At 47.8% G+C, this 11,835-nt stretch overlaps 1 protein-coding gene across 1 annotated transcript in view; it reads right to left on the reverse strand.

Moving 5' to 3' along the window:
* Window positions 1-1,822: 1,822 nt before the first annotated feature.
* Window positions 1,823-11,835, reverse strand: part of adcy8 (adenylate cyclase 8 (brain)) — a 20,249-nt gene continuing 10,236 nt past the window's right edge. The window contains exons 8-14 of the mRNA XM_030363348.1: window positions 11,818-11,835; window positions 8,115-8,273; window positions 4,889-5,035; window positions 4,144-4,236; window positions 3,406-3,520; window positions 2,642-3,077; window positions 1,823-2,560 (exon numbers count right to left, since the gene is read on the reverse strand). The exon at window positions 11,818-11,835 is cut by the window's right edge and continues 61 nt beyond it. Of these exons, the coding sequence (XP_030219208.1) occupies window positions 2,497-2,560; window positions 2,642-3,077; window positions 3,406-3,520; window positions 4,144-4,236; window positions 4,889-5,035; window positions 8,115-8,273; window positions 11,818-11,835 (1,032 nt within the window). The 3' untranslated portion in view covers window positions 1,823-2,496. The remainder of the gene's footprint in view (window positions 2,561-2,641; window positions 3,078-3,405; window positions 3,521-4,143; window positions 4,237-4,888; window positions 5,036-8,114; window positions 8,274-11,817) is intronic.

An 11,835-nucleotide genomic window follows, 5' to 3' on the forward strand; every position in this document is an offset into this window, starting at 1 on the left:
ATCAAGCTTAGCAATGTTATTTAACCTCTCCGTGGACGCGCATTGGCTCTACTGAGCACATTAGTGGCAGTGGGGCCGTTCATTTTTTCTCATAATTACGAGATCTATTCTCGTAATGACGAGATCCTGATGTCATAATTCCGAGATCTTTTCTCGTAATTACGAGATCCTGGTGTGCTAACGGCTACATAAGGTGTGAAACTTTTTCTTTTTTGGTGAATGCTCAGCGCCACCGTAACTTTGGCATGTTGAATTTGCATATTTATGTTGAATATTTTAACATTGAATATTTGATTTAGAATTTTTTAACCTTTTATTTTCATATTCCGATGGCAGAGATTTACCTCCATATGTATCGCTTTCCATCCGCAATTTTGAAATACACTGCACAGCGTATGACGCAAAGGATTGCGGGTAGTTTGGCTCGTTGAGGATCAAGCCTCAACGAGCATCCATGAAAAATCTCGGAATTCTCAAAAACAAAGGACGCGAAAAGGGCACGAATTTCCGAGTGTTCTCAACATTGGCAGGTCGGAACTGCAACATTTTTTCCGGGCTGAATGAATGAACACTGTAGTAGGCAATGCCATGCGTTAAAATAATTATAACAATAACAATGATACCTCGAGCAAAGTAGGCTATATCCCAGCCTTCCAAAACAAAAGGGTTTAGGGTAAATTATAACGTTGGTTAAATTATTTTGGAAAGAACAGCTGATACAGCGGTAATAAGTTGTGTTTAAATCAATGCATCTGCAAACACCATACGCAAACACATATTTTCCTGACACAGACATCGTGTACAAGCCCATAGCTTTTAGGATTTATGAGTATTTGATTGTGAGAAACTCATCTCAATATTTTTAATTAGCAAACGTTGTGAGTTAAATGTTAACACACATATTTTTATCCTTCTATAAACGTATAGTATACCAGAAAAGGGACCTACAGTCTGGTAATATATATTTTGGTTTGTCTAAGAGATATATGTACATTAATGGGAATAAATACCTAAATTAATATACAATTTCTATAAAATCGCTTGTCACACTAAAAATGGCACTAAAAAAATAAGTGCAATTGTTTCAAATTAGTTATAGTTTGATCCGATAAAGCTTCCCTTAAAAGTCTTATCGTATATAGCTTTAGCATTTTTTTTTTCCATTAGCACTTTGCATTTTTACTCGATTATTATTATTATTATAATTTTATAATTATATTTTATCCTGTTCTTTCCACTGCTGCTGGGCTGTTGTAACAAAGGAATTTCCTCTCTGGATTTGTAAAGTTTTTGATCTATCTATCTATCTATCTATCTATCTATCCATCCATCCATCCATCCATCCATCCATCCATCCATCCATCCATCCATCCATCCATCCATCCATCCATCCATCCATCCATCCATCCATCCATCCATCCATCCATCCATCCATCCATCCATCCATCCCTCCCTCCCTCCCTCCCTCCCTCCCTCCCTCCCTCCCTCCCTCCCTCCCTCCATCCATCTATCTATCTATCTTTTTAATAATTTTTTTTATAGAGAACATCTCGGAAGACAATAACTGTCGCCTGACAATGGATAGTTATAAATGAAACTGCAACGTGAGCCACTAGAGAATGCAAATGGGAATACTTACTTACTAATGGGTCTAAAATCACCCTTATTTAATCTCTGAATTAACGCTAGAAACCTGGAACAGACCAAGTAAAAACTCTGTTCCATAGCTTGTTTATATATTTCATGAAATTAAACGGGTCCACTTTTCAGTAAACCTGGACATATGTTTTGGGTGCTTCGACATCAGAGACCAAACACGCAGTGGTTTTATAAAAATTAGACCCCTTTATTGTGTTCTCAGATATAAAAGAAATACAAAAGAAGACGAAAAACATTGACACGGGGCGATCGGGGTGAGGGGGCGGGGCCGGGGCAGGGAGGGTTGGGATTGGTCGGTTAGCCATAGTGACATAAAAAGGGGGTGTGGACACAGAGTAGGAAGAGGGGTGCGGGGTTGGGATATAAGACATCGTTCAGCAGAGGAAGGTTGAATCTCCTCCTCCTCCTCTCCTCCTCTCCTCCTCTCCTCCCCTCCTCCCCGAACAATAACACCCCTCCCATCCCATCTCCCATACCCAGGGTCCACTCCCTCAAAGAAAGCTCATTATTGTCAGTGGGCTCGGTGCAGTGCTCCTCCTTCCTTCTCCTCCTCATGGCTCCCCCTCCACCCTTCCTCTCCCCCAACCTCTCCCCTCACCACCTCCCACAAGGTGCTCCTACTTTAAGGAAAGCATTTATTGGTGCCACCGCCTGCATCAGAAAAGCTCAGTCTTTTCGGCAGGCATACCATAGTGCACCTCCTAGCTCCTCCCACCTCCAGGCTCACCTCCCCCACATCTCCTCAGGAAAGCTCTGTTTTAATAGCAGGCTCAGCGTGAAGCGTGTTGCTCCTCCCACCTCCACATCGTCCTCCCAACTCCTCCCGCTCCTCCTGCTTCAGGAAAGCTCTGTCTTGTCTCCGGGCTCCGCGTGGTGCCCGCTGCCCCCACCTCCTCCTCCTCCAGCACCTCCTCCTCCACCAGCACCTCCTCCTCCTCCTCCCCCTGCCACCCCCCCGCCCCCCCCGGAGTCGGAGGTGGCGGGCGCCAGTAGTGTGCGGCGGTTGTAGTGGTGGTGGCCCTTCATCATGCCAGAGTTGTTGTTGTCGTTGAGGATCTGCTTCTGCTTCTGCCGGTTGAGCGACTGCACCAGGCCCAGCACCACGGCCGCCAGCGAGTACTGGCCCGTCACCTTGCGGGGCTGCAGCACCAGCGGGTTGGGCTGCACGCGGCCCGACAGGAAGTGCGTGCGGATCTTGCCCTCCTGCTCGCTGATGCCCTTGACGTAGACCTCGCCGCGGTACTCGAAGGCGAAGCCGCGCTCCTTGAGGATGAGGAAGGTGTCGTCGGGAACCTGGATCTTGCCGCTGACGCCCGTGCTATCCATGCGGCTCGACAGGTTCACCGTCTTGCCCCAGATGTCGTACTGCGGCTTCTTGGCGCCGATCACCCCGGCGACCACCGAGCCGTGGGCGATGCCTGGGGGAGGGAGGGAGTTGGAGGTCAGAGGTCAGGTTAGCCTGACGTTATAAGAAAAACGTTAATCTTTTTTATCTTTCGATTTCTTAGAATTTTCTTGACAGCTTTTGCGTGGAATCACTTCAACCTCAACTGAGACAGAAAGGTTGCCAGCTGCGTTTCTGATTGGACTACGCCGGTGACGTCTGAAGTGACCTCACTGGCCACCAGTTGGAACCTACCGAGAGCATCAGCAGTAACCATAGCAACGAAACAACCATAGGTAGCCGCACTACCGCAGAGTCTTGGCCCTCTCCGTGAGGTCCCTAAAGGGATTCTGGGTACTCACCGATTCTCAGCTCAAAGTTGTTGAAGGAGTGTTTGTTGATCTCCTGGATGCTCTCGTTCAGGGCGGTTGCAAAGTCAGCCAACGCACACAAGTGACCCCACTTATCTTCACATTGCTGGGAGAGAGAGCGAGAGAGCGAGAGAGCGAGAGAGCGAGCGAGAGAGAGAGAGAGAGAGAGAGAGGAAATTAGTTTATAAGGCTATAAGATAATGAAATGTTTTGTCTGACATTCATTCCATACAGTTAAAGAAAATTGTATTTATTTATTTATTAACCGAGAACTACAGTCGAGCTTGTAAACAGTGGTAGAGTCCAGCGTCTCGGTCTACATGTTTACATCCAGCCCTCTCATGGGCCACGAAAGATAACTTTTATCGGGTCGCATTGCAGCATTTACAGGAAGTATTATAGCAGGAACATTAAATGTTCGAAACGGCTATGAGGGAGAATCTACCACAGGCTATCCTGATCTAGCCCGGCCGCTTTAGGTAGATTCGGAGGGTAAAACAAGGGATCCTGCTCTAGCCACGCCCCTTAGGGTCGAGTCAGAGAAAAAATAACGGCGTTACCTAAAGCCGTTATTTTAAACACTGTTATTACAAACACTGGTTAAGTCAGAGGGTAAAACAAGCGATTACTCTAGCCCCGCCCCTTTATGTTGGGTCGGAGGGTAAAACAGACAATCCTGATCTAACCCCGCCCCTTCAGAGTTTGAGGGTAAAAGAAAGCAAGTCTCACCTGCTTCTCGGGGGACAGCCCGGAGACGGCCATGTAGGTGCTGCCAATGGTCTTGATCTTCTCGACGTCCTGGAAGCGCTCGTCTCCCAGCAGCTACGAGGGCCCAGAGAGGACAACACCAGGTGAGTTAACGGGCCTCTACTCCCCCAGGTGAGTTAACGGGCCTCTACTCCCCCAGGTGAGAGGTTAGTTAACGGGCCTCTACCTCACCAGGTGAGAGGTTAGTTGGTATATTGGTTGGTGTATCTTGTGATGGGAGGGAAGGGGGAGGGGCTTGGAGCAGCAGGAAGCTCAGTTGGTGTGTGACGCAAGTACTCACACACACACAAACACACACACACACACACACACACACACACACACACACACACATCTGGAGGTGTGCGTCCATCTTGTGTCTGATGTGTCAGAGTTGATTCCAGTTGACATGACAGGTGACATGGTTCCTCTACTTTTGATGAATGAGGTGACGATAGGACTAAAGTCAGGCTTTCATTGACACGAAGAACTTAATGCATATCACACACAGGCACACTCAGACGTACACTCACACACACATTTGTATTCTTAATTTGAATCCACCAATCACATTACAACAGACAGGGTTCAAATATTTTCAGAGATGAGATGCTTTGGTCAAGGGTACAAAAAACGTCTTTGGCACCACCCTGCAAGGCTGCCTATCACTGCTGGAAAAAAACATTTAACAAAATAAGAGTTTTCAAAATGGCGGCGTGCGCCTCACCTCGTCGAAGTCGGCGATGATCTCGTTGAGCAGGCGGAGGCACTCGACACCCTGGTTGTTCATCTCCGTCTGGGAGTAGAAGTCGGCGAAGCCCGGGATGGAGGCGAACATTACGCCCACCGAGTCGTACGACTGCGAGTACAACTCCTGCAGAGGGGAGGGAGAGGGATGGTAAGTGATCCACGAAGAGAGATCAAACGCTTCAAGGGTCACTGTTTGGCCGTTTTCATTTCTGGACTTCTTGTTGATTTTCATTCATTTATTGAAGCTGATTAATAAAAGTTGATTTTACTTTTCATTTAAATATTTTCTTTTTCCGAGTCCAGAGCTTTAGTTCTGTGATGAAGCTGTTATTTTAAAGACGTTCAGTTTGCCTTGACATCAAAAGGCTACATGTAGGCTAGGCCTAGTTCAAACGGCTCTGACCGCATTCGCTTAACCGCCTATATAACGTTATTCTGTTGCATTACACAAAACCGAACACCAGGGGGCGATGTGGGCACGCCGCAGAACATGCTCTCCCCTGCAATTAGCACCCACACAAAGCCTAACTGATGATTCATTGAGCAGACATGATCATCGGGTCATAATGAATCATGGATATTGCCAACGTGAGAACGTTTCTATTTTAGATTTATGATTATCTCGTCCTATCCATCCCAGGAGGAGAGACACACTTGTCCCTTCTGGGTGTTTAACGGTCTGCCCTGCTCTTTTTTAAACGCGGTCCGTGAGGGTGAACGAACAACCGACTCGATTCTTGTGGACGTTTTTACACCAGTTGCTGCACCACCGCGCCATCACCACGAGGGGGCAGTGTTGTGGCAGAGAGGATCAATCAAGGGGAAGCCGTGCCGCTGCATCCTAATCCCTGTTGGAGGCGTCGGATCGAGGTGGGGTCGGGGTCGGGGTCGCACTCATTTGGAATCTGTTTTAATAACGGAGCGGCAAATGTCGTGTCAAGTTCACACTCTGTGGCGAATAATTGGTGTGTAATGTATATACTGTTCATATCGAGCATCGTGTTGACAGTTAAGGGAAGCTTTACTTTAAGTGAGCTCAGAGAGACCATCAGTTGCTCTAAAGCGATGTATTAAACCTATATTATCCATATCAGTACATGATTAACATGTTAACGCGGTTATTATGTATGTAAGCTCTTCCTTGTCTCTAAGTTGATTGTGGATTCAAGTTGTGACTGATGGCAGATTAGGACTTCAGTCTTCTAGACTGTGTCCGGATAATTTATTATAAATTAATTAGCCACATATTAATGACATGCACCAGCCTAGGTCTGGATGTGAATACGATCAACACACGGAGTGGATGTTTAGTAAACGGGGAAGTCCTTCAGAAATACAGTAAGAGGGAATGTGAGGCAGTGGCTAGTGTCAGGATGGTCTAGGCCCTAGGGTGTCTGACTCCTGGACAGAAGGTTCTGGGTCGAACCCCCAAGTCCAATCTGTAGGAAAACTGTTGGTTCCTTCTCCAGCTTCTTGAAGGCATGTATCTCAAGTAAAAATGTTTTTCGCTGTATGTCTAATTTTGGATGAAAGCATCTCTGAGAATTCTTAAAATAACAGTAACTGAAATATGGTATAGAGCAGTAAAGAGAGGTTTGAGTGGTTTGTTCCCCTACACTGCTAAAATACAGAAGACCTTTAATAATTAAACAACCGGCCGCACGTTATGAACCCTGGGTAACAAGCACAACCATTGGGTTGCACGCTCACACTCACTTGCACGTGTGTGTGGCATGGTGTGTGTTTGCAGTGGTGTGTGTGGCATGATGCATGTTTGTAGTTGTGTGTGAGGCATGGTGTGTGTTTCTAGTGCGGTCTGTGGCACGTTGTCTATGCAGGGTGTGTGTGTATCTGTGTGTGTGTGTGGCAAGGTGTATATGCATGGCGGGTGTGTGTTTGCGCCTGGTGAAGCAAAGCACTGATTGGTCGAAGGTGTCATCGTTAAGGTTGAACGTTTCAGAGCTAATTAGCTTGTTAATTATTTAGCTCAACACTTCATTCATTATTTATATTCATCATCAGGAGCAACACGCATCTGAATGATTCAGTCTCTGGGCAGAATTTCGCAGCATATAAAGTCGTCCCTTTGTGAAGTAAAGATTCAAATAAAGTGAATAGTAAAGAACTGAAGTGCGTTTCCAACAGGGACATAACAGCGCTGGGTGAGAAACAGAAGCATTATGTCGTGTTCCTCTGAGTGACTAGCCATCGTCTGCTCTGGGCTTCAGAAAGCTGTATATAGCTCTTTATACAGTGCTTTTCTACCCGACATCCATTCATCCATTCATGCACACTTTCACACACAGACAGCAGAGTCAGCCACACAGGGCAACAGCAAGCTGGTCAGGAGCAGTGAGGGTGAGACATCTCGCTCAGGGACACCTCGACACTCAGCTAGGAGGAGCCAAGGATCGAACTAGCAACCTTTCAGTTACCAGCCACAATCGGCCCCACCATAAAGGATAAGGCATTTTTCATATAATACTTGGGATAAATGATTGCTGGCCATTAACTTATACAGTTATTTCATGTGGATAATAACCTCCCGGGGCTACATAAAGTCACTTTCTTTCATTTCAGGCGTCCTGTCGTCATGAATATCTGTGGATGCTTCTACGACGTGTGAATTGTATATTTAATAAGGTGGTTGGAAAACCCTCCAGGCCTTTCAAACCCCCCCCCCCCCAGCACCCCTGCCCTCGGTCTGTCAGGTATTGCTTTATATTAAAAACAGAAAAAGACCCAGAGATCCACTTCCTATTGGCTAGAGCTGGGAGAGCAATGCATCATGGGGAAAATCAGGTGAGGTGATAGGTGCAGTGTGAGGTTTTGGTTCAGGGCTATGTCTAGGGTCAGGCTAGGGTGTGGGGTCAGGGCTAGAGCTTGGTTCAGGTCCAGGTCTAGGGTCAGGTCTAGGGTCAGGCTAGGTCTTGGTCCAAATCTAGGGTCAGGTCCAGGTCTCTGTTCAGGTCTAGGTCCAGGTCTCTGTTCAGGTCTACGTTCAGGTCTCTGTTCAGGTCTAGGGTCAGGGCTAGATTCAGGTCTTGGTTCAAGTCTCGGTTCAGGTCTAGGTCCAGGACTAGTTCGCGGTTCAGGTCCAGCTCTCGGTTCAGGTCTTGGTCCAGCTCTCGGTCCAGGTCGGGGTCTAGGGTCGGTTCCAGGGTCGGCGGGGTCGCGGGGGGGTCGTGGCGGGGTCCTCTGACCTCGTTGTCGCGGTCCTTCTCCAGGAAGTGGCGTGCGACGTGGCTGGGCAGGATGTTGCGCAGCATGTTCTCGTTGTGCTCGCGCAGTTCCTTCATCTCGTTGATCTCCTCCTTGGCCTGCACCCGCCACAGGAAGTCTAGCCGCGCCGTGTACTCCAGCTGGAACCCCGGAAAAAAAGCAGGGGGAGAGAACGCGTCAGGGAGAGCGAACGCATTGGTGAGAGCGAGGGGTGGCGATGGGCGATCAACGCTGCCTCGCTGGTGGGAAACGATCCGACGACTGTGGGAAACGATCCGACACAGCGGCGGGAGGACCTCGGACAGGAAATGAGGTCATCGCACGTGCGCCTTTGGATGGAAGACAACAACTAGTCGGACCACAGTCGAGCGGTTGTTGGAAAAATGCGGTTTAACGGAAGAACCGGGTTCATAACATCTCCCTTAGTGGGACCAGGTTCATAACATCTCCTAGTGGGACCAGGTTCATAACATCTCCCCTAGTGGGACCAGGTTCATAACATCTCCTAGTGGGACCAGGTTCATAACATCTCCTAGTGGGTCCAGGTTCATAACATCTCCTCTGGTGGGACCAGGTTCATAACATCTCCTAGTGGGACCAGGTTCATAACATCTCCTAGTGGGACCAGGTTCATAACATCTCCTCTGGTGGGACCAGGTTCATAACATCTCCTAGTGGGACCAGGTTCATAACATCTCCTAGTGGGTCCAGGTTCATAACATCTCCTAGTGGGACCAGGTTCATAACATCTCTCCTATTGGGACCAGGTTCATAACATCTCCTAGTGGGACCAGGTTCATAACATCTCCTAGTGGGACCAGGTTCATAACATCTCCTAGTGGGACCAGGTTCATAAAATCTCCTAGTGGGACCAGGTTCATAACATCTCCTAGTGGGACCAGGTTCATAACAACTCCTAGTGGGACCAGGTTCATAACATCTCCTAGTGGGACCAGGTTCATAACATCTCCTAGTGGGACCAGGTTCATAACATCTCCTCTGGTTGGACCAGGTTCATAACATCTCCTAGTGGGACCAGGTTCATAACATCTCCTAGTGGGACCAGGTTCATAACATCTCCTAGTGGGACCAGGTTCATAACATCTCCCCTAGTGGGACCAGGTTCATAACATCTCCTCTGGTTGGACCAGGTTCATAACATCTCCTAGTGGGACCAGGTTCATAACATCTCCTAGTGGGACCAGGTTCATAACATCTCCTAGTGGGACCAGGTTCAAAACATCTCCTAGTGGGACCAGGTTCATAACATCTCCCCTAGTGGGACCAGGTTCATAACATCTCCTAGTGGGACCAGGTTCATAACATCTCCCCCTGGTGGGACCAGGTTCATAACATCTCCTAGTGGGACCAGGTTCATAACATCTCCTAGTGGGACCAGGTTCATAACATCTCCTAGTGGGACCAGGTTCATAACATCTCCTAGTGGGACCAGGTTCATAACATCTCCTAGTGGGACCAGGTTCATAACATCTCCCCCTCCTGGGACCAGGTTCATTACATCTCCCCTAGTGGGATTCAGCCGTTACGGCCGTAGTAAACCCATTAGAGAGTTGAAGTTAGTATATCAGGAACAACTCACATTGAAAATAAATAGAACAAGGCTTTTTTTCATTAAGTAGTCATTTGAGTTGCTCAGAGAAGGACTCGCATAGAAAACCCTTTGAATGGAATGATCTTAAAATCCGGCATTTATTACAGAATAATCATCTGAACTGGAAACAGGAAATAAGTACCTCACTTATTTTGTCTCCCGGAAAGAACGGAGCAGTCAAATTAATCTCTGACCAAAACACTGGCTCATTTATAGGAGAGTGAGAGAGAAAAGAGAGAGGGAGAGCGAGAGGGAGAGGGAGAGAGAGAGAAAGAGAGAGAGAGAGAGAGAGAGAGAGAGAGAGAGAGAGAGAGAGAGAGAGCAGAATGGAGTGAGGGAGGAGAGCGAGAGGGAGGAGAGCGAGAGGGAGAGAGAGTGAGAGAGAGGGAAAGAGAGAAAGATTGATAAAGATTGAGGTGGGAGAGAGAGAGAGAGAGAGAAAGACGGAGAGAGAGAATAAATATTTGTTTTGCCTAATAGCAAAACAAAATAATTCAAATTTGGCCGTAAATTGCCTTTCTGTTCCCTCGCGCTAACACAGAGCCGTTTGACTACATGAGGGCTTTACGGAGGGAGAGGGCTGCGATCAGTCCGAGAAGAAAAAATAAAGTTAATCTTCGCCGGGAAATAATAATTTCTTGCCTGTAAGCGGCCGATACGAACGGCGGCTAAATCTGGTTATCAATTAGCCACTAATGGTATGAGTAAACAGTGCCGCCATGAGAGCCGCGGTCTGGGGAGCGAAGGAGGCGACGCGCGAGGGAGGGAGCGTGTTCTGGGCTAATGGGCGCGGTACTGGGCCCAAAGGTCTTTAGTACAACACCTCTTAGCTAATACATGCTAGCAACGGCCCCGAATGAAACCCAGTGTTCATTAGCGGACCAGGGTTTCACTTTTCCCAGGAATGTACTTTGGGCTTGGTGGAAGAACTTCATAACGTCTCCTGACGTATCATACAAAAATACTAAGAACATAACGTATGTAACACAAAGAGCATGGAGGATGTCCTTTGTATACGAGGATGTGTATATGTGTCTTAGCAGGCTCTGGGAAGGAGATAACCTGGTCTACTTTCATTGTTATTGCTAATTTGGTTTATCTCTTTTATTTCTATTCTCCTGTATTTTTTGACATCCACATTTCCTGTTCGATGTTAATAAACTGTCTTAATTTAGCCGGCTAAAATAGACGTTATGTGCCTTCAATTCAATTTTATTTGTATAGCCCTTAACTACATTTAAGGGCTATACATTACAGTCTCAAAGGGCTAAACAGGCGAAATATTTGTAACTTTATAGCGCAAAACATAGCCTAGTGGGCTAGCATCGTATGTAAACGTACTCTAGTTGGTTCACTAATAGACAAGGCCAATGGTTTCGAGCAAGACTTTGATATTACATCAATGAATACAAAACTCGCCCGCATAACACTGACTTTCTTTTAGGCAGGCCAACAGTTTCGTCCAACAGAACGGTCCAACGTCGTTCACTCAAAGCTGTAGTCAGCGGGCGCTCGTGTACACCATCAGCTGCCTCAGCAGCACTTTTAGAACGAGCCTGAGATACAGTTCAAATGGCCCTCACATGGCCCCTTGCTCTTCATCTTGTCGCCGGGCCAACAAGTGGTAGCAACGTCCCAAGAGGAGAATGAATATGGCCACTGAATGGTTTCAAATGTGATCAAAAGGACACGCAATTACCGGCGGGTCTCCTGGCACACACCCTCCCTCCCCCCCCCCCCCCCCCCCCCCCCCGGTTGCCATGGTGACGAGGGCATGAAAGCCACCGTCAGGATGCTAGTTAGCTAGCCGCGGGCAAGTTCAATCAGGAAGTCTGCGGTACGGGGGGGGCGGGGCCTGAAGGTGTGGTTGTGGGTGTGGTTTGGGTTTTGGGTGGGGTTGTGTGGTTGGGGTTTTGGGTGGGGTTGTGGGTGGGGTTGGGGTTTTGGTGGGGGTTGTGGTTGTGGGTGGGATTTGGGTTTTGGGTGGGGTTGGGGCTTTGGGTGGGGTTGTGGGGTTGTGGTTGTGGTTGGGGTTTTGGGTGGGGTTGTGGTTGTGGGTGGGGTGCCCTCACCTGCTGCCCGTGGTAGAA

The sequence above is a fragment of the Gadus morhua genome, chromosome 8, assembly GCF_902167405.1.
Source record: "Gadus morhua chromosome 8, gadMor3.0, whole genome shotgun sequence".
Lineage (NCBI taxonomy): Eukaryota > Metazoa > Chordata > Actinopteri > Gadiformes > Gadidae > Gadus > Gadus morhua.